General features: G+C 40.4%; 1 protein-coding gene across 2 annotated transcripts in view; it reads right to left on the bottom strand.

Annotated features, from left to right (window-relative positions):
• LOC117940416 (cGMP-inhibited 3',5'-cyclic phosphodiesterase A-like) overlaps positions 1 to 17,918 on the bottom strand; it is a 53,268-nt gene continuing 35,350 nt past the window's right edge. For both annotated transcript variants that reach the window (XM_034865728.1, XM_034865723.1), the window contains 14 exons: positions 16,759 to 17,004; positions 13,354 to 13,499; positions 13,142 to 13,257; positions 12,542 to 12,785; positions 12,190 to 12,266; positions 11,770 to 11,966; positions 10,689 to 10,826; positions 10,226 to 10,337; positions 9,266 to 9,373; positions 8,423 to 8,622; positions 8,005 to 8,208; positions 7,592 to 7,753; positions 2,365 to 2,632; positions 1 to 1,896 (listed from right to left, as the gene is read on the bottom strand). In XM_034865728.1, the coding sequence (XP_034721619.1) occupies positions 1,619 to 1,896; positions 2,365 to 2,632; positions 7,592 to 7,753; positions 8,005 to 8,208; positions 8,423 to 8,622; positions 9,266 to 9,373; positions 10,226 to 10,337; positions 10,689 to 10,826; positions 11,770 to 11,966; positions 12,190 to 12,266; positions 12,542 to 12,785; positions 13,142 to 13,257; positions 13,354 to 13,499; positions 16,759 to 17,004 (2,496 nt within the window). In that variant the 3' untranslated portion in view covers positions 1 to 1,618. The remainder of the gene's footprint in view (positions 1,897 to 2,364; positions 2,633 to 7,591; positions 7,754 to 8,004; positions 8,209 to 8,422; positions 8,623 to 9,265; positions 9,374 to 10,225; positions 10,338 to 10,688; positions 10,827 to 11,769; positions 11,967 to 12,189; positions 12,267 to 12,541; positions 12,786 to 13,141; positions 13,258 to 13,353; positions 13,500 to 16,758; positions 17,005 to 17,918) is intronic.

The following is a 17,918-nucleotide window of genomic DNA, read 5'->3' as shown; positions in this document are numbered from 1 at the left end:
AAGTAAGCTTGGATCGATGGATGAGAAATGGGCAATGGTATTTGTCCTGCATAACTTTTTTTGTCTTTTCTGCAACAAGTAACAAATGAATAATTTGGGTCTTAACTTTCAGTTAGTGTCTTGTGGGTACACAGCACCCCCCTGGATGGCAATAGGCTCCCCAAGGAGTGCATCATATTATTGACGTAGATCCCGTTGGGTGTTTTGGAGCAGTGAGACAGCTCTGGCCTGGGCCACTATGGCTTACTGGTTTACTTTACTATCTGAAACATTTGGCCTACATACCAGGCTGAACATGATATTGCAAAGAGGTAAGCATTAATTATTCATTCATTAATTCAAATGTACTCAGTCATTACTGCGTACATTTCTGTAAAGAAAACAAGTTGGGAAGTCGCATAGCATGGAAATGATATTTTCTTAACAAAACACGTTACCTTATTAGCTAGTTTTGTGTCTTGTAAGTCAGTCTGGATGTGATCAGGGTCATAGGGTCCAATGGGAGGCTGCCACTGAGAGATCAGACAAATTCAATAGAATTGTGATATCATGTGATCAATAACCTTGTTTCCCTTGTGGTTCTTTCGTTATTCGCAAAGGAATCAGCACATCAACCAAATGTCTCAGTGGAAATCAGTAAATCATCGCAAATAGCAGAGAAAGAAAATCCTAAAGCAGTTGCGAATAAAACGACAAGGAAACTGCAAGTCCGTTTTGTTTCTTTTTCTCTATGGGTTTTTGCCTTCCTGAGATGTGTGGCCTGGAAACATGTGGGTCTACTAGCGTGACTTTAAGTAATAAAAGAACGGGAGAAAACATGCGGACAAACGTTTAAAAATGTTTCCTTGAGCGAGAATAAAGCTTTTTGGAGCAACAGGGTTCTTTGTGAAACTTCCTATTTGAGAATGGAATGTGTTTCTACAGTAGGGTAGTGTGTGTGTGTGTGTGTGTGTGTTTGTGTGTGTGTTTACGTCTGTACAAACAATGTACTACAACTGGCCCATTTTTTCATCTCCCTCTGAAATCCACACGGTTGAGCCTCAGTGGATGCAGCTTTTTCCCTGGCTTTCATCCCATTGTCTTCAAGGAAAAGGGACTTGTTGTACATCCTCAACAAGCTGGGTGGCTCCACAGTGTGCGGATAGAATGGGAGCAATGAGAAGGTTGGGGGATGGAGAGGGGGTTCGTGACAGTGTATTACTCACTGGTGGAGTGAATCTGTGAATCAGTGTTGTTCTGCAGGATGGGCAGCCTGGGTGAGGGCGGGGCAGCAGATCCAGATTAAAACAAACACCACAGCTAAAACAAGTACAGTCCCAATCATTCTCTTTTTCTTCTTCTACTCCTCAGCCACTCGCTCTTTTGCTCATCCCACCTCTCTTCCCTTGTCAGATGAACCGGGCATGCATCATCCCTCTCCTCAAATCCAGTTTTTGTTAGGCACATGTTACCCAAAACATCTTCTACAGTGTTGTGTCAAAGTGATGTGCTGGCTACCATATCAAGAGTTTAGTTAGGAAAGAAACAAAACATTTTAGACAACTTTCAAATTCCTGGTTTTAAGAGGAGGTCAAAGTTCATATTATCACTCTGATTCCTCCTCCCTTCCCCCTGATGTCTAGGATTGTGGAAGCATTTCTTCTTCCTCTAAAGCCGGCACTTCTTCCCTTTCATCAAGGCATTCAGTCGACTCTTCCTCTTTGCTTGCTTGTTCCTCCTCTTCCTCATGAATGGCTGTGATTGGATCGGTGGGGCTGCTGATGCAGTCCTCTTTCCGAGCTTCCTCCTGAGCTTCTGCAGCGATGACTCTTTTCCACATGTCATGGTTTTCCAGAATATGCTGTGTTATCTGGCAAAATATTTTCCTCCTGATCACCTTTTTGGTTTCTTGTTGCTCTGTCAGATACAAGTCAACAGTTAGACACAATCCTGGGAAAAGGTTGGCCAAGACCTTGCTTTCTTGCCAAGAGTTAGATAAAAGATGATTAACTGATACACTTTACTGTCTATACATTAAAATATGAAGCTACAGCAAGGATATGGTTATTTTAGCTTAGCATCAAGCGTGTAAACAGGGTGAAACGGCAAGGTTGACTCTGTCAAAAGTTAGAAAATCCGCCACAGCACCTCTTAAAATTAATTTAATGCGAGACTATGCTAGCGGTTTCACTGTTTCCAGTCGTTATGCTAAGCTAAGCTTAGCTAAGCGTCTCCTGGTTTCTGCTTCATATTATCACAGACCGATATGAGTAGTGTAAATCATTTCATATATACCTCAGGAATAAAGCAAATAAAAAAAATTCTAAGACACACTGTAACTGTAAGATATTTTCTGCAACATTAAATACTAAGAGGTTAACATACGGGAGGTGCCAGAACCTGTTGATGAGTCCTCATCCACCGTATCCTCCTCTTCCTCTTCTGTATCTTGTCCCTCCTTTGCCTCCTCTGCCTCTGTCTCTCCCTCAGCTACGTCAACCCAGTGTCCCGGCATAAGAGCAGCAGAGTCGAAGGAGGAGCACAGAGGTCCCACAATGTGAGTGATGAACGACTCCTGTAGTTTAGCCAGCTGCGGAGCGGAGCGGTCCATGAAAGGGCTGATGGGAAGGCCCAGACTTGCTTCTTCATCACCCTAGAAGAGAACAGACAAGGCATAGAAAACAGAGAAAACATTAGTTTTACCCACTGTAAAAGTAGTACTTTGTTACTGAACTGCATATTCAAAGTACCACTTACAAAATAAAACGTATGGCATAATTACCTTCAAAAAGCATAAATAACATGCAACTGAATTAATAAAAACATATTATTGACAAGCTTTACGGTTCCGTACATAAGAGGTGTTTGTGAATATTTCATGTGTGTGTTCTGGCTTTGTTTTTGCACCGTGGCCATTTTGTGTCTTTCCCTTTTTGTAAATCAATGTTTCTTTCTGCTTTTCATTTTTTTGTGTATTTCTGATTGCTGTTATTGTTTAATTTATAACTTTACAAAAGAACTACATTATTATAAAGGTTGGTAAATTATATACCAAATATACTGATATTTAAAATTTTGATCCATTCTCAGGCATCCACATCTAGGTAAACTTAACACCACTCAAGCTGTTTAAACCAGATACACTACCTCTGGGAAAGTAGCTCAAGAAGACTACAACAAGAAAAATATCTATACAAGCAATGGCTGATCTGTAGGTATCACAGGGCTTTGTGCTGAGCCCGTTTCTCTACTCCCTCTTCAACTCCGACTGCAAGCCTGTGTACGAATCGAATTCCATCATCAAGTTTGCGGGCGATACTACGGTGATTGGTCTCATCAGCAACAACAATGAGACTGCCTATAGAGAGGAGATCAAGCACCTGGCCAAATGGTGCAGTAAAATGACCAGCTCCTCAACACCACCAACACGAAGGCGCTCATTGTGGACTTCAGAAAAGAGTCAAGAGGCATGCACGACACCATCCACATCAATGGAATGGCTGTTGAGCGTGTCTCCAGTTTCAAGTTTCTGGGGATCCACATCTCGGCGGACATGTCCTGGTCAACCCACACCTCCTGCCTGGTCAAGAAGGCTCACCAGCGCCTTTTCTTCCTGAGGACACTGAGGAAGATTCATCTTTCCTCAACTATCCTGGTGAACTTCTATCGCTGTGCAATAGAAAGCATCATGACCAACTGTGCAACAGGGAGGTATGGGAGCTGTTCTGTTGAAGAGCGCAAGGCACCGCAGCAGTCGGTGAAAACCGCCCAGCGCATCACTGGGACTCCACTACCCACCAACGAGCACATCCAGAGGAAACGCTGTCTGCATCGAGCTCGCAGCGTCCTTAAGGACTCCTATCACCCAGCACACAGACTGTTTTCTCTCCTGCCCTCCGGCAGGCGTTTCAGATGCCTCCGGACCAGGACCAGCAGACTAAAGAACAGTTTTTTCCCCCAGAGCTGTCTCTTTATTGAACTCTAATCCTCATTGATCCCACTCCCCTCATATACTGATAGACTCTCCTCTCCCTCCTCACACCTGCCTCCATTTTATTATGTGCAATACTGTCATGTTCACCTTAACTGCTAACTGTTATTATAGTAACAAATGTTTATATCTGCATCTTGCACTAACTACCTTGACTGATATTTCAACTTGCACTGCCGACTGTTTATTTACAGTACCAATTGTTTACATATATATCTGCAATACAATACTTTAACTGTATTATGCAATTACTTTCTACTGCAGTTTAATTTGGATAGCTTCTGCCCAAACTTTATTTATACTACCTTAAAATCCATTGTTATACTGCTCATTTTAGCCTAACTTATTATATATGTATCTGTAAAAATTCTGTTTATAGTAAGAGCCATCTGTATATATATATATATATATATATATATATATATATATATATATATATATATATATATATATATATATATATTCATAGTACATATTCACCTGTAAACTCTGTTATAATAACATAATAACAACTATCAGTATATTATGCTCATTGTACATATCTGTAAAAATTCTATTTATAGTAATATCCAACTGTATATAATATTCAGTACATATCTAGCTGTATATCTTGCTCACAATACTTGTTGTCTATATATTATATTCATAGGACAAATCTATCTGTAAAATTCTGTTTAAAATAGTATTCATTTCTATGTTTATTCAGTACATATCCATGTCCTGCACTTATGAAACCATTGTATATCCTGCACTTACTGCTATTGCACTTTTGGTTAGACCTAAACTGCATTTCGTTGCCTTGTACCTTTACCTGTGTAATGACAATAAAGTTGAATCTAATCTAATCTAATCAAATCAACCATGTAAACAAGACTGTCACAAGGTCCCAAGCAGGGCTTAATTTGTAAATGAGGAGGTCCTGGAACAATGGAGAGGACGCTGATTCGGGGAGTTGCAGGGAGAAAAAAAGTAGCGGAACACATCCAATCCACAGTGCCTGGCACCTAGGTGCGGGCGGCTGTGCTGAAACTAACGTGATTGACATAATAAACAACGGTAAGTGAAGAGCATTAAAAAAATTAAAATACTGTTTCATCTTCTGACATGACAATGGAGCCCACTTAACACTATATTTCCACAACCATGTGAATTATAATTCACCCTACTCATTTCCACACACAGCACAAACAGCCACTAGCTGTGGGGTTTAAGGTAATTATCCAAAATATTGCATGCACATTGATGGGACATTTCATGTTTTAACTAGCTTGTTTTCCCATTTCACAACATTACTGGCAAACACATTTGACCAGTTTCTTCCTTGTTGCTGAGGGTATCCTAATTTAAATCTCAGTAACGTTAGCTCACATGCACAAAACTCAATTTTAAATCAGATTTAAAATGCATCAAAATACGCAAACAAGCAATTCAAGAGTAACATCAATGGTTCTATGGTATATGCAGGGGGGTTAAAGACGAGCCAAAGTGAAGCCATGCAGTTCCTTCCTCACTCATTCATTCCTTTTCATTTCTCCTGTTTTATTCCCGCAAAAACAGGTTATCAGTCTGGCAGTGGAATCTAATTTTGGGATTTATTCTGCTGATTGCATTCTTGGTGGCCCTGTTCATCTTCACACAAGAAGCCATATCTACAGTAACCTTCAAAACACACCTGTTCACTGCCTGTGCCAGCACAATGCATTGTTCCCCATAGAAAATAAATTACAAATTGATTAATATGAAGTGATTTTCTCAACAGAAAATGGAACAAAAAATAGAGGAACATTTTCATTTTCCATTATTTTCACAATTCTTGAAATTAAATCTGTCTCTGTGCGTGGCTGTAGTTTATGTTGCCATATCTGATGTGATATAGCTTTTAGTTGTACTTTCAAATGCTGTGACAGTCATGTGTTGAGTTTTTGTTTGTTTTCTGATGGCAGGGCTTTTAAGGTGATTCAGCAGAAGGACAGAGGGGCAAGGGCTCCCATTGCTATGGCAACCTGAAACCTATACACACTACATTAGTGGTTCATGTGATAGGTTTGTGTAAGTGTATAGTAGTGGGGGGGAGAGAAAAGGGAATTGTTTATCATAGCCACAAAAGGGTCAATGTTTGAATTTTAAATTGGTGCCTTGCAGAGCATAATGTATATGCGTGTATAATTAATATGAGTTTTTGTGTGTGTGTGTGTGTGTATGTGTCAGTTCCATCCCTGTGATCTTCATCTGTGTAACTGTGAATGAATGCTGTTGATGACTCATTTAGTTCATCCGTCTCCCCTCTGAAGAGAAAAACATACCCTCCCACCCCCTTTCCCCGGATGCTCCCGCTCAAAGGGCATACATATTTCTCAAAGCTGTTTTCAGAATTGAACAGAAGGTTTGAGAGGAGAATGCTAAACAGAAACAGATCAGAGGGGGGAGGCTTTCCTCAGTAATCAGGGCAGCTGTGATTATGTTTCTAGCTGCTACACACAGTGTTTTAATATCCTTGGTACATAAGTTCCCTTCATTAAAAAATGAATAAATAAATGCTGATAGTGAATACCAGGGGGAAATCTTTCCACATTTCCTTTTATTGATGCACCGCCTCAAAAAGCTTGAACTAGGGCTCAAAACTCTCAAATGTTATACTGACGTGTTGTTGCTAGGCAGGGTTATCTCCCTGGTTAATCAGAAGGTATCTTCACCGAATTGCTCAGCGCTAGCTGAACTGACCAATCAAAGGCAATGTTAGTTAAGAGCAGGATTTGTTGCCAGGCGTCCATCTACAATAGTCTCTAACAAATTCATGAGCTAGAAGGCGAGATTGTTTTTTTTTATTTCCATATATTTTCAGAGGGAACATCCAGTTGTTGAAGGGTGCTTGAACAGGAAACAAAATCACTAGCAGCTGCAGAGGTGCTGTTATGCAGTTAAATATTACAATGACACCTTTATGCTTATTAGCATTTAATACATTTTGAGAATATTATGACAGTTTGTGGGTTGTTTGGTCATTGTCAATCAAATCGGATCAAACCACACCCACACACTCCTAATGAAGCAGATTAGTAGAGTTCTTTACTGTTAAGTCTTTTAAAATAATACCTAAAGCTGATTTTTAAAACAACTTTTTTTAAGTGGCTTTAGACCATGTCACTTTTTGAAATTCACAGGAAATAAAACCTGCCCTTTTTTAATTAAGTATACTTTGTTTTTGCAGCTAAAGCATTATTTAGCATTCTTTACTGCTACTATTGGTTCAGGTATGACCAATAGCTTATGGTGGCTATTAATGTTAATAATGTTGTTAATGTTTGCTAATATTAGCAAACTTAAGAAAGATATTGTTGCTGTCAAGTGGATATAATTTATCTAATGTAATGTACAGTAATACAAAATTATTCTGTATGCTTGTGTGTACATTTCTGTAATTTCTATTCGGAAATGTTCATGCTGTTTTGTTTTTTTACTTTAATAATTTTTTGCGAGCAAATGTTTATGTACATTTTTCTTATATTATTAGAAATTACTGTACTTGGTACAGTACACTTTCATTTATCTATGTGTAAGACGCTAATGCTAATAAGATGCTAAAGTTGAGATTTTGAAGGAGATTTAAGAGCATGACGTTACTTGTTCGTAGAACTCGTTGACGATCCCTTCTGTCCACTGCAGGTGCAGCTCTTTACACTTAAGTGGTCCATTGACATCAGCCAGCTTGATGCACATCTGGCATACCAGCAATCGGTCGTTTTCATTGGTCCAATCAATACCGGACACCCCGTCATCGCCCACCTGGGGAGATGTGCATACGAAGGTTTGTGTGGGAAAGAACAACACAGCTATAGATCGTAAATCCTTCCCCACTGATTGATTGTTGGCTAAGGACAATTTGGGAGAGGGAGGAAAAGACTGTTTTTATTACAAGAATTGAACAGATTATTTGAGCTGGAGCTGATAAAAGATAACCAATGACAACAATAATTGCAGCTGGATGATGATGATAGTACCTTTTTTGTTTTACAGTTTAATTCACAGATTTTCACCTTTGCATTAAACTCTGCAAGGAAGTCAAAGTGCTTTTTGAGGTCAGTGGCTAGGATTGCTTCAATAACGAGGAAGCGGAAGCGCTTGAACTCCACATGTTCAAGATTAGCCAGGAAGTTGTACTCAGGTCGAGACATGAAGAGGTTCCACGCTGAAGCTGCATGGTGATTTTCCAAGACTGAGCGGTCATTGTACAGAAGAGCCTACAGTGGTAGAACAAGAGGAGAAAGTACATTTGTAAGATGCTGGTTGAGCTTATTTGTCTTTGGGTTGTTGGTTTGTACTTACACTGTGGTCATTTAAAACTGTTAAATGTTTATTGTTGCATGATATTCCCCCTAGGTTGTTGCATTGTTTTTTGGTGTTCCAATTAGCACACATTGTGCATGCTGCACACAGCCGCACTTATGCCTTTACCTGTGGTGCACTGGTAGCTACTAGAAAGGCATTGGTTCTTCCAGGATGGTCATAGTCATGCATGGCAGCAGCGACATACAGGGCCATGAGCTCCAGGCCGGGGATAAGGCCAGCCAGGGAGCCATAGCTGTCCTCCATCACAGAGTTCATCTTGGACATCAGGAAGCCTGTGGCGCCAGGCGTAATGCCATTCTCTGATTCTATGGGCCAAAAGAAAACACAGCTCATGTCCCAGTCACTGATGGTGCTCTTTGCTCAAATGCTGCCACCTCATTAGTTGATGTAAGACATGGTGCTATTAGACTGTTTATCTAGAAAAATCCTTTTAGCATTCTGACTCATTTTATCTACTCTACATTACCTATCCCCAGGATGTTGTTGACTGTAAGGTCTGTTGTCATTGTGTGATTACACCTCTCCTCTGTTTGTGAACACAATTTTACCCACCTGGCTGTCTGTCATGCTACAATTTGTGTATCTTAAGTAACTCAGTTTTTGTTTTTTTAAAAAGCCTCCCTCTGTGAATGTGTGTATTTCATGTTCGATCCAGATGCAAATGTTATCACACCACTGAGAAAGGAGCCGAGACAACTAACAAATTCCAACCACATGAGGTTCATTGGTTCTTCTAATTCTATATTTGTTTTTGGGGCCATTCATCACTTTATCAAATAGTAATAATAGAGAGGGATGCCAGGAAATGAGCAAGAGAGATCCGGGGCCAGATTTGAATCAAATTGAATTCATGGTCAGCATCTTAACCCCTGAGCCACAGGGGTGCAGGGCAAGAGTGATCTTTCTTGCAGGTTGGTTGGAACGACTGTATGTATCCAACGTCCTTACCGGTGTGTATCCCATTCTCAGTCAGCAGGGTGGGCAGGCCTGGTACAGGCTGAGTGGTGAGGTACCAAACAGCATGTAGCACGTCAGTGGCATGGATCCGGTTGTGATCTGAGGAGAGTGAAATACAATGCTAATTCACACAAGTAGAGTGAAGTAAGATTTGGTAAAATCCCGGATTGAGCAGTCTTAACATTTTGAAGTGTAACACCATTAAACTGAAGAAAAGCAACAATCACTAAAGCCTCGTTCAGACAAGAAATCTGTACATTGCTGAAGTATAGGTCTTCTGTCTTTTAGCATAGATCTATTTTATGGGAACGTTCCATGTTGGCATATATTCAACACAAAATGGACAAGAGACAATGCTCCTATTTTATTTGGCACAAGGCAATGTATTCAGTTACAGTAAATGTACAGAGGCTGGTTACTTGTTATCTCATCTGTCTGCAGGAGAGCAGTCCAGACATTAGTGTATTGTTTCCCCCCGAAACTGCTAAAACTGGTGAGCAAAACTACAGTGCAAAACTTTAGACATACTGTTTATATTTAAAAATGTAGAAAACATGTATCAAAAACCCTACTACTAAGTGTTCTTACTTCTGTCACATACTGTCATTCAAATTCCTTTAAGAAACATTAAGATTTTATATGCTGCAAAATCATTTTAAGAGCTCAAGGTTTCCTGACATCTACTGTAGGTTTCCATATAAATTGACATAAACCTTGCCGCTAATTAGATATGATTATTTTCTGATATCAAACACCAAGAGGAAACTTGATATCCCTGTTGACTGTGAACAATAAGAGCATGCCATAAATAACTAAAGCTGAAACTAGTCCTGTCAGTAGTGTTTTATTACTAGGATGATGTGATACATCCCCCTTGTGGCAGATAAAGGTAATGTTCAATATCAATAATTCACTTGAACCATTTAACAAACATGGAGCTCTTCTACTTACAAGGGATGACCCTGTATCCATTCTCCAAAGCATGGAAGTAGTTCATGAACTCTTGCACGGGAATTTTGAAGGTCTCAAATAGACCTGTGTCCTCAAAGAGCTTATAGGAAACCTGGGATATAACACGAGAGAAACATACTGCGAGTCACGTCGAATAGTTGGAGATGTTCAGATGCATTGTTGGGTCAAGTCACTTGTCATTCACTCACACTGCGTGTATCACTGATTTTTGCTTCCATATTATAGTGTTGCTGTTGTTTTTGTGGTGGTGGTAAGCCTAAAATGCTAATTCCTCCGACTGCCTGTACTGACAGCTAACATTACTCACACATTAAGCTGCTGATGACATACATGTGAAAATGTTCGTCAAAACGAGTTTCTTTTAATTGACTCAGTATTGATGTGTTTTCATTAAATAAATGTCAGATGAGTTTTCAACATATCCTCACTAATTCGTGTCTACCTGACTGAGGATGCAGCCTGTCTTGCCATGGGTCTTCTCCACCAGACTGAAAATGGGAAAGTTCCAGTTGTTGAGTTGACTCATCAAAGGCTCCAGTGCTGGCATCACCAGAGGCTCCTCTGCCAAGATCGGCTTGTCCTGTAAGGGTAGGGGAACAGAGGAGAGGTCAGAAAGATACAGATAAATACTTGCAAGTACAATAAATTTTCACTGTTAGGGTTCAAATTTCGCAGTTCTCCCTGTACATACAGTATATACACATATATCAAATTGCACCACTGCTTCCTGAATTTAAGAAAACACATTCTTTTTTTAAATTACATTGTTTATTGAGCACTATATCTAACTAAAATGTCTGTCTCTCTATCTTTAGATTTTCTCCACAACCATTCATCCGACTTCACATTTGTCGAGTGTATTGCCAAGAAAGTGCAGTGTCGACTGCAAGCAGCACCTACTGGACATATTTATTAATAGTGTGTTACACTTTGTGTAGTGTATTAAGAGAGGACCCCTATTAACTGTTACGCTGCCAAAAGGGCATGCTGGCTACAACTTGCTCTGCATTGCTCACTACAGTACATGCAAGAACCAATGAAGACGGAAAGACTGGAGTTGATGCATTGTAGCAAACTTGAACATTTCAAGCATCAGCAATATAACTTTTAGAATGTGTTTTGTTCCCGGACATAGCCTGGTCCCATATAGCTAGCTGTTAGCAAAAGATGGGAATACTTTAGCATTGCTAGGTGAATTGCTCAGGTCCCAAGGAAGTGCAGTGTCCAGTGTGAAGTTATTTGGATGAGCAGTTCTCTAGAAAGCAGCAAGCAGCGATACCAGAGGGCAAAAAAAAGTCCCATTTGGAACAGGAAGGTGTTTAATCGGCACTGCACGTAGTCTAACTAAGAGAGTAAATAATGTTAAAGTCATTGAAAAAAAATTAAACCTCATCGAAATAAATGATCCATCTTGTTTCTTCTCATATTCTTATTGTCTTTGGAGTAAATTGAAAAACCTTAAAGCACATAAAAGATGACCTTTTGTTCCGCCAATACCAAATTAAGCCTCTGTGATAGCCTACTTGTGGTGATGGCAGGAGTGGGTGAAGAACGATGCCGTGTGCCAGATACTCCCTGCAACCTTCGCTTGCTTCAGGCAGTTTCTTGCCTCCCTCTCCCTCTTCTTCATTCTGTGCAAAGTCGCTGCTGTCACTGTGGTTGGTCTCATAGGTGCTGTCATAGGTGCTGTCATAGTCTGAAGAAGCTACGGCACGCTCATCTGGGAAGACATTAAACATGTTAGACGTGTGCAATTTAATGTAACCATGTTGGTGGTTATACAAAGTAACAATGGGGGCAGTTGTGGAGAAGCTATGAGTATATAAAATATCTACCTAGTAAACAAAGCTAGAAGAGAATTTGTTTTCAACCAGGTTCAATTCTGGAAAAACATTTCTTTTATATAATAATCATGGGCTGCTGTCATAGACTATACTGTTTACCTGGATGGGGTATTCTGTCCCCTTTGTTGACAGATTCTACCCCGTTGTTTAGTTGATTGTTGAACGGCCTACCACAGCTGATGGAAAGAAAGCAGAGAAACACCAACACATTCAGAAAATATATGCTATTCCATCCTGATCATTCTCTCTCATCTGATAACTGTAAAATCAACCGTCCTCCCAGCGTAGACTAGAGACATGACTCATTTCCCTCATTAACACACAAATGGATATTCATACACACAAACAGACACAAATGCTTTTGAAGCCTCTTGAATTTGAATGTGCCATGTTTATAATTGCTCATCAAAATGGAACAGGAGAATTAATCTTCTGTGCGATCGCATGTTACCTGCCGCAGAGTGACGGAGGCCGCCAGTGCGGGGTGGTGGAGCTCGGAGCGCTCATGCTGTGGGTTAAGGCTCTGTGGTGGCTCTTGGGGGCCACAGAGCCAGAGGTCCGCTCTGTCAGGGGCCCAACCGGCTCAGGAAGCTGCACTGAACATGTCTTGATGGTAGGGCTTGACGCAGGTGTGCCCTGGACTGGAGGAGATGAGCATGGAGAGCCCAGAGGTGATACGTTGGAGGGGGGGAAACCTGAAAAAGAAAGCGATACAGACTCTAATGTTTCAGTCTTTACATAATTTGCTCTTGATACTAGTATGTATCTGTCTTTATCTAAGTCATTTTCTTTTGAATTTAATGAGTTTTTTTTATTTTGCTGAGTTTTAAGTCATATCAATCACACAGCTAATTTTATTTATATCAATGGATAGAAAAGTCCTAAATTTGACATATGTGGAGCTATGTCCAGTGAACAGTCAAGCTGAGAAAAGTAGTTTCCATTTAAAAAAATCTAGTGTAAATGTCTATCTTTTACTTGTCTTTAACCTACTGAACATACTAAACTTGTACTCAGTGTGTTAAGTGTACATGCACACGCACACACACACCTGGTCTTCCCAGTGGTTTGCTGTAGAGACAGTTGGAGGTGACAGAGGCAGCATAGGAGGCAGACATTGAGCGACTCTTTGAGATGGTCATCATCACTGAGTTGTTACAGGATTCACTGATTTAATGTAGAAACAAAACATCACAGTTATTGTTCAAAGTTGCTGCCATGCTCTTGGTTGTACTGTGATATGATTGAGTGATAATTAATTACCTGTCTGTGGTGTGTTTAATGCTGGCTGAGCGGTCTCGGCGTACAGGGCCTGGCTCGATGGTAGGCAACCCCGTAGCTGAGGTGGTCGTGGTCCAAGTTGAAGAGATTCTCCGAAGCAATCCTGGGGGCAGACTCCGTCTCAAACGCTGTAATGCAAATTAAGAAACGAATTGTACACACTCACAGAAATTTCAGTGGGGTGGATGAGGCAGGTCGGACACCATTAGTGTAATTGGGCACCGGAATCTCAAAAGTGAGGAGATTTTTAATTATAAGCTACTAACAGTTGCATCCTTTTGGAAACTACACAGATATTACCTTGCTGTTTTTTCACATTTTCTTAAACTTCTTCATAGCCAGTAACATTTATTGTAGTCATTAGAACTATTAAAAACCCTCCAGTTTTTTTATAATTCACAAATATCACAATGCTGTGTCCCAGTAGGATGCTTTGCAACAGTTTAATAGTATTTGTATGGATAGAACAAATATTACATGTATAACTGTATAAAATGTGTGATACATTATTTTATACAGTACATCACCTTTGTATTTGATTTTCTTGCTGCTGCAATGGTCTCATGGTCAACATACTTAGTTTAGTCTAGTCTAAACAAAAAAATTCTGGTAATAACAAGCAAGGTTGACAAAAATCTCTGTCACATTTACGCTATGGTCATGAAAATGTTTTTTTTTAAACAAACCAAAAAGGCACACAGTTTCCACAGCTAAAGACAAAACAGAACACCAAGAAAAGATAAGCAGATACAGTCCCCAACTCACATCTTTTAACCAACAAATAGAGCTAGATGTTCCCAAAAAGAAACTGTTCTCCTCTATCCAAGGGTCGAGACATCAAACTAGAAGGATGCCATGTGTGTTCTTCCAGCCCATTCCTGTTTTTTAAAAGCATATGGGGGAAAGCATGGAAAGAAGAACATTTTCCCCTGTAGTGTCAGTCTATCCATGCTGTAAATTTAGTTGTAAAGCCATGAGCTAAACTCATGTATTTGTCAGTTTGTATTTTTGTACAGTTGGTGTGTTTCTCAAACTTTCTCTCTTGCTCTTTCTCCCTCTTTCACACACACACACACACACACACACACACACACACACACACACACACACACACACACACACACACACACACACACACACACACACACACACACACACACACACACACACACGCACACGCTCTGCGGTATACTACCTAAAGTGAATGACAGTGTGTGAAAGAAGGACTTTGAAGAAAAAATCAGTGTGAACATCCTGTCTGCTTTTGCTATTGTGAATTATATTGCTGTGTGGTAATGAAAATGTAGGTGCATATCTTAGACATCTGCACTGCATTATTATGCAATAATTTTGCTGACAATAATACAAGTTGGCATGATGTTGACTGTGATGGATTTTATAAAGTCTGTTTTGCTTTATTTCCATACAGTAGTATAAAAGTATAAATATAAAGCACTATGGTATGCTTTAAAATATTGTGTGGCTGTAAATATGAAGCATTATAAAGACAAGACAAATCTGTGCACCACAAGTGTGGTTTAATGTCTGGCTATAAACTTGACAGAAAGCCAGAACTGCTAGATTTAAACTGTGTGTGAGAAAGACAAGTAAAAGCCTAATTGTTTCCCAGCTTTTAACACCAAATGAAACAAACTCAAGTCAAAGTAACAAATGCAACTCAGTCATCAACATTTCCCATTGCCTTTATTTAACTGCTATTTCTGTCCTTAGTTTGGAGCCATGAAACAGGGCAGCAGCGCAAGTGAGCTGAATCACCAACTTCAACCCATTGTTTTATGCAGACTTACAAATCCTCATTGAGGTAAAGTGAGACAGAATCTCATTGAATTTCACAACATGGGTCGAGCATTTGCGTGCACTCAGGCAGGAGGAAATGGGGGTGATGACTGCAGGAAGAGGTACACCGGGGCATACGCACATGAGTGTGTGTTAGAGACAGCTTACCAGACCAGTAGTCTGATCCCCAATTCTGCTTGAGAAACTAGGCTGCTTTGAGAACACCTGAATTTCTGACAGAAATGTTGGCGTTTGAGGTGCATTATGGGTACTGTAGGTGCAAGGTTTTGACAAGGAAGGAGAACGTGTGGGCTAAAAAAGACGATACGTCTTGTTCTGCTCCATTGATTTTTATCATTTGTTAAATGGTCAATCACAAGGTTAACAGCAAAAATGTCACAGTGATATCTAATTGTGACCCACACCACAGGTTGGGCTCAATGTGTAGAGCTGAGTGGACTAACCAAAAAGCTATTCCAACTTCTCATATTGTTTAATCTGAACAATCTAAATGCTCCTAAGTAAAGATGTATTTCACAAGAAGAAAAAAGCTAAAAAAAATTCTTGTTGCTTTAAATCTTGCCATTCACATTGACACATCACATTTATCTGTGGATTATTTGGGGGTTCCGGATCCTCAGGTTGAGTACCACTCCTACAAGTGACTCAGGTGTTGAATTGTATTAATCAGCTCTGTCCAACCAGAGCCAGCCCGATGCTTAAGTGAACTAAGCGCTTGGGAACAGAAAACAGTTAAAGATTTGTTCTCTCCTCTCCCAATTTGATGTTAGCAAATAACAGGAATGTTAAATTTATGTGCTAGCCAACTATCTCTCTAGTCTATCTATGTTGCTAATCTAGCTAGGCAGTGCATCAATTAGTCTGGCTCTCTTGCTTGCTTGCTTGCAGCCACTTCCAGGGTTTGTGTTCTGTGACGCTGTGCCTGACAAACGTGAGAGGGAAGTACATCTAATTATTACGCTTGATAATCGGCCACAGTGTTTAAAAACTGCAGTCTGGAAAATATAACATTTATATGCTGGGGCAAGAAATGAAATTCACCCTTTTTAAGCAGCAACCTCTATGCCATGGGGACCACTCCAGACAACATATGGGTGTGATGGCACCGCTCATAGGCACACATGCTTTTAAAACAAGCCAATGACTATCTAGTCCCTCAGCTCAGGTTTGGAGGTTTTAGTAAGTTTACAACTCTGGAATAATGCAAGATGGAAAGCAAAGGCTTGACATAGACTATATTTAATGTAAAATGTTAATTAGCTGGGTATACTGGGCAATATGGATGCAACTCTCAGTAAATAACGAGTATTTAGCCAAGCCATAGTATGAGTAGGGGGGAGCCAGTTTGAATAGGGCTGATGATCAAATTATATATAGTATTAAACCTATAAGTGTATAGCAGTGTAATACACTGGGGTGTCAAGTGTGACTGTGTGGCAATAGCAAATGGTTTACACCGCTTACAGGTCAGGTAGGCAGGCCCCTTAGCAGATTTTGCTTAGGGCCCGAGGGAGGCAGACAGACTATAGATGTGACTAAGCACAGTTACTAAAATTGACAAACATTTACCTTTGGAAGGGCCAGTCTCTCTGTTTTTTCGGGTCCCTCCTCGGAGTCAGAGCAGGCATGAGTGTCTGCAGGGATGCGAGGACGGTGGAGCGGCTGGAGGCTGATCTGGGTGCTGAGGAGGTTGCTGACAGCCTTCAGAGAGCTGCAGGTGTTGGGGGGCAGCGAGGGGTCTGCCAGGAGGTCTGAGATCAGCCCGTGAGCTTCACCCATCACCGCGATGTCAACGACCACACTGGTGCCTGAAGACTGAAGAAGAGAAGATAGGATGAGATAGAGAATGAGATAATCATTTCTTCCTCTTAACTGGTGTAACGCAAGGATGATGTGGTGAACAAACGTATGTGAACTGGAGACGGAACATGTAGCATATTTTGTGTGTATTTGTGTGTGTGTGTGTGTATATGTGTGTGCGTGTGTGTGTGTGTGTATGTGTGTGACAAAGTGGAAGAGCGAGAGAGAGAGAGAGAGAAAGTAACAGACCAACTGTTCAAAAAAAATACTATGATATTTTTAATATTGTATCAGTATTAAAAATATGATAGTCATTAAAAAAATCCTACAAAGAAGTAGATGGGCACTCGGAGAGAACAGACCTCCGCCAAGGCCATGTCCTGTCTTGTAATGTTACGGAAAGTGAAAAATAATTTGTGTAGCCACCCCATGTTTTAGATACGCTCCCAACTTTAACACAAAGACAAACAAACCTAACCAAAAATACAACCACCTTGTCAGAGGTAATAACACACCCTACTCTAAAACACGCCCTCTCTTCCTCTTGCCTACATATAGCTGTCACTGATTCATCATATTGACTAATAAGCCTAAAGGCCCATCTGTGTCAAAGGTCAACCATGTTAGGTTTTGGTAATGGATTCAACCGTTAATGTCAACATGTGCTAATCAGCTCCTCTTCAGCTTATAATCAATTACCAAACACTCCAAAACACATGTATCCGCATGCACGCACGCACGCACACACACACACACACACACACGCAATACACATAGTGGGTGGATCAAAACAATCTAAATGGCCCTGATGTTTTCTCATCTTCCCCTCATGCTCTCCTCCTGCATCCTTCTCTCCCCTACTGCGCCAACACATGAAGCAAATGAGCTCACGTGATTACACCATCCATAAGCTTTCACTCTTCCATCTG

Source organism: Etheostoma cragini, chromosome 3 (genome assembly GCF_013103735.1).
Source record: "Etheostoma cragini isolate CJK2018 chromosome 3, CSU_Ecrag_1.0, whole genome shotgun sequence".
Taxonomy (NCBI): Eukaryota; Metazoa; Chordata; class Actinopteri; order Perciformes; family Percidae; genus Etheostoma; species Etheostoma cragini.
Note: the sequence above shows the minus strand (reverse complement) of the source record. Positions and strands in the feature narration are given on the sequence as shown.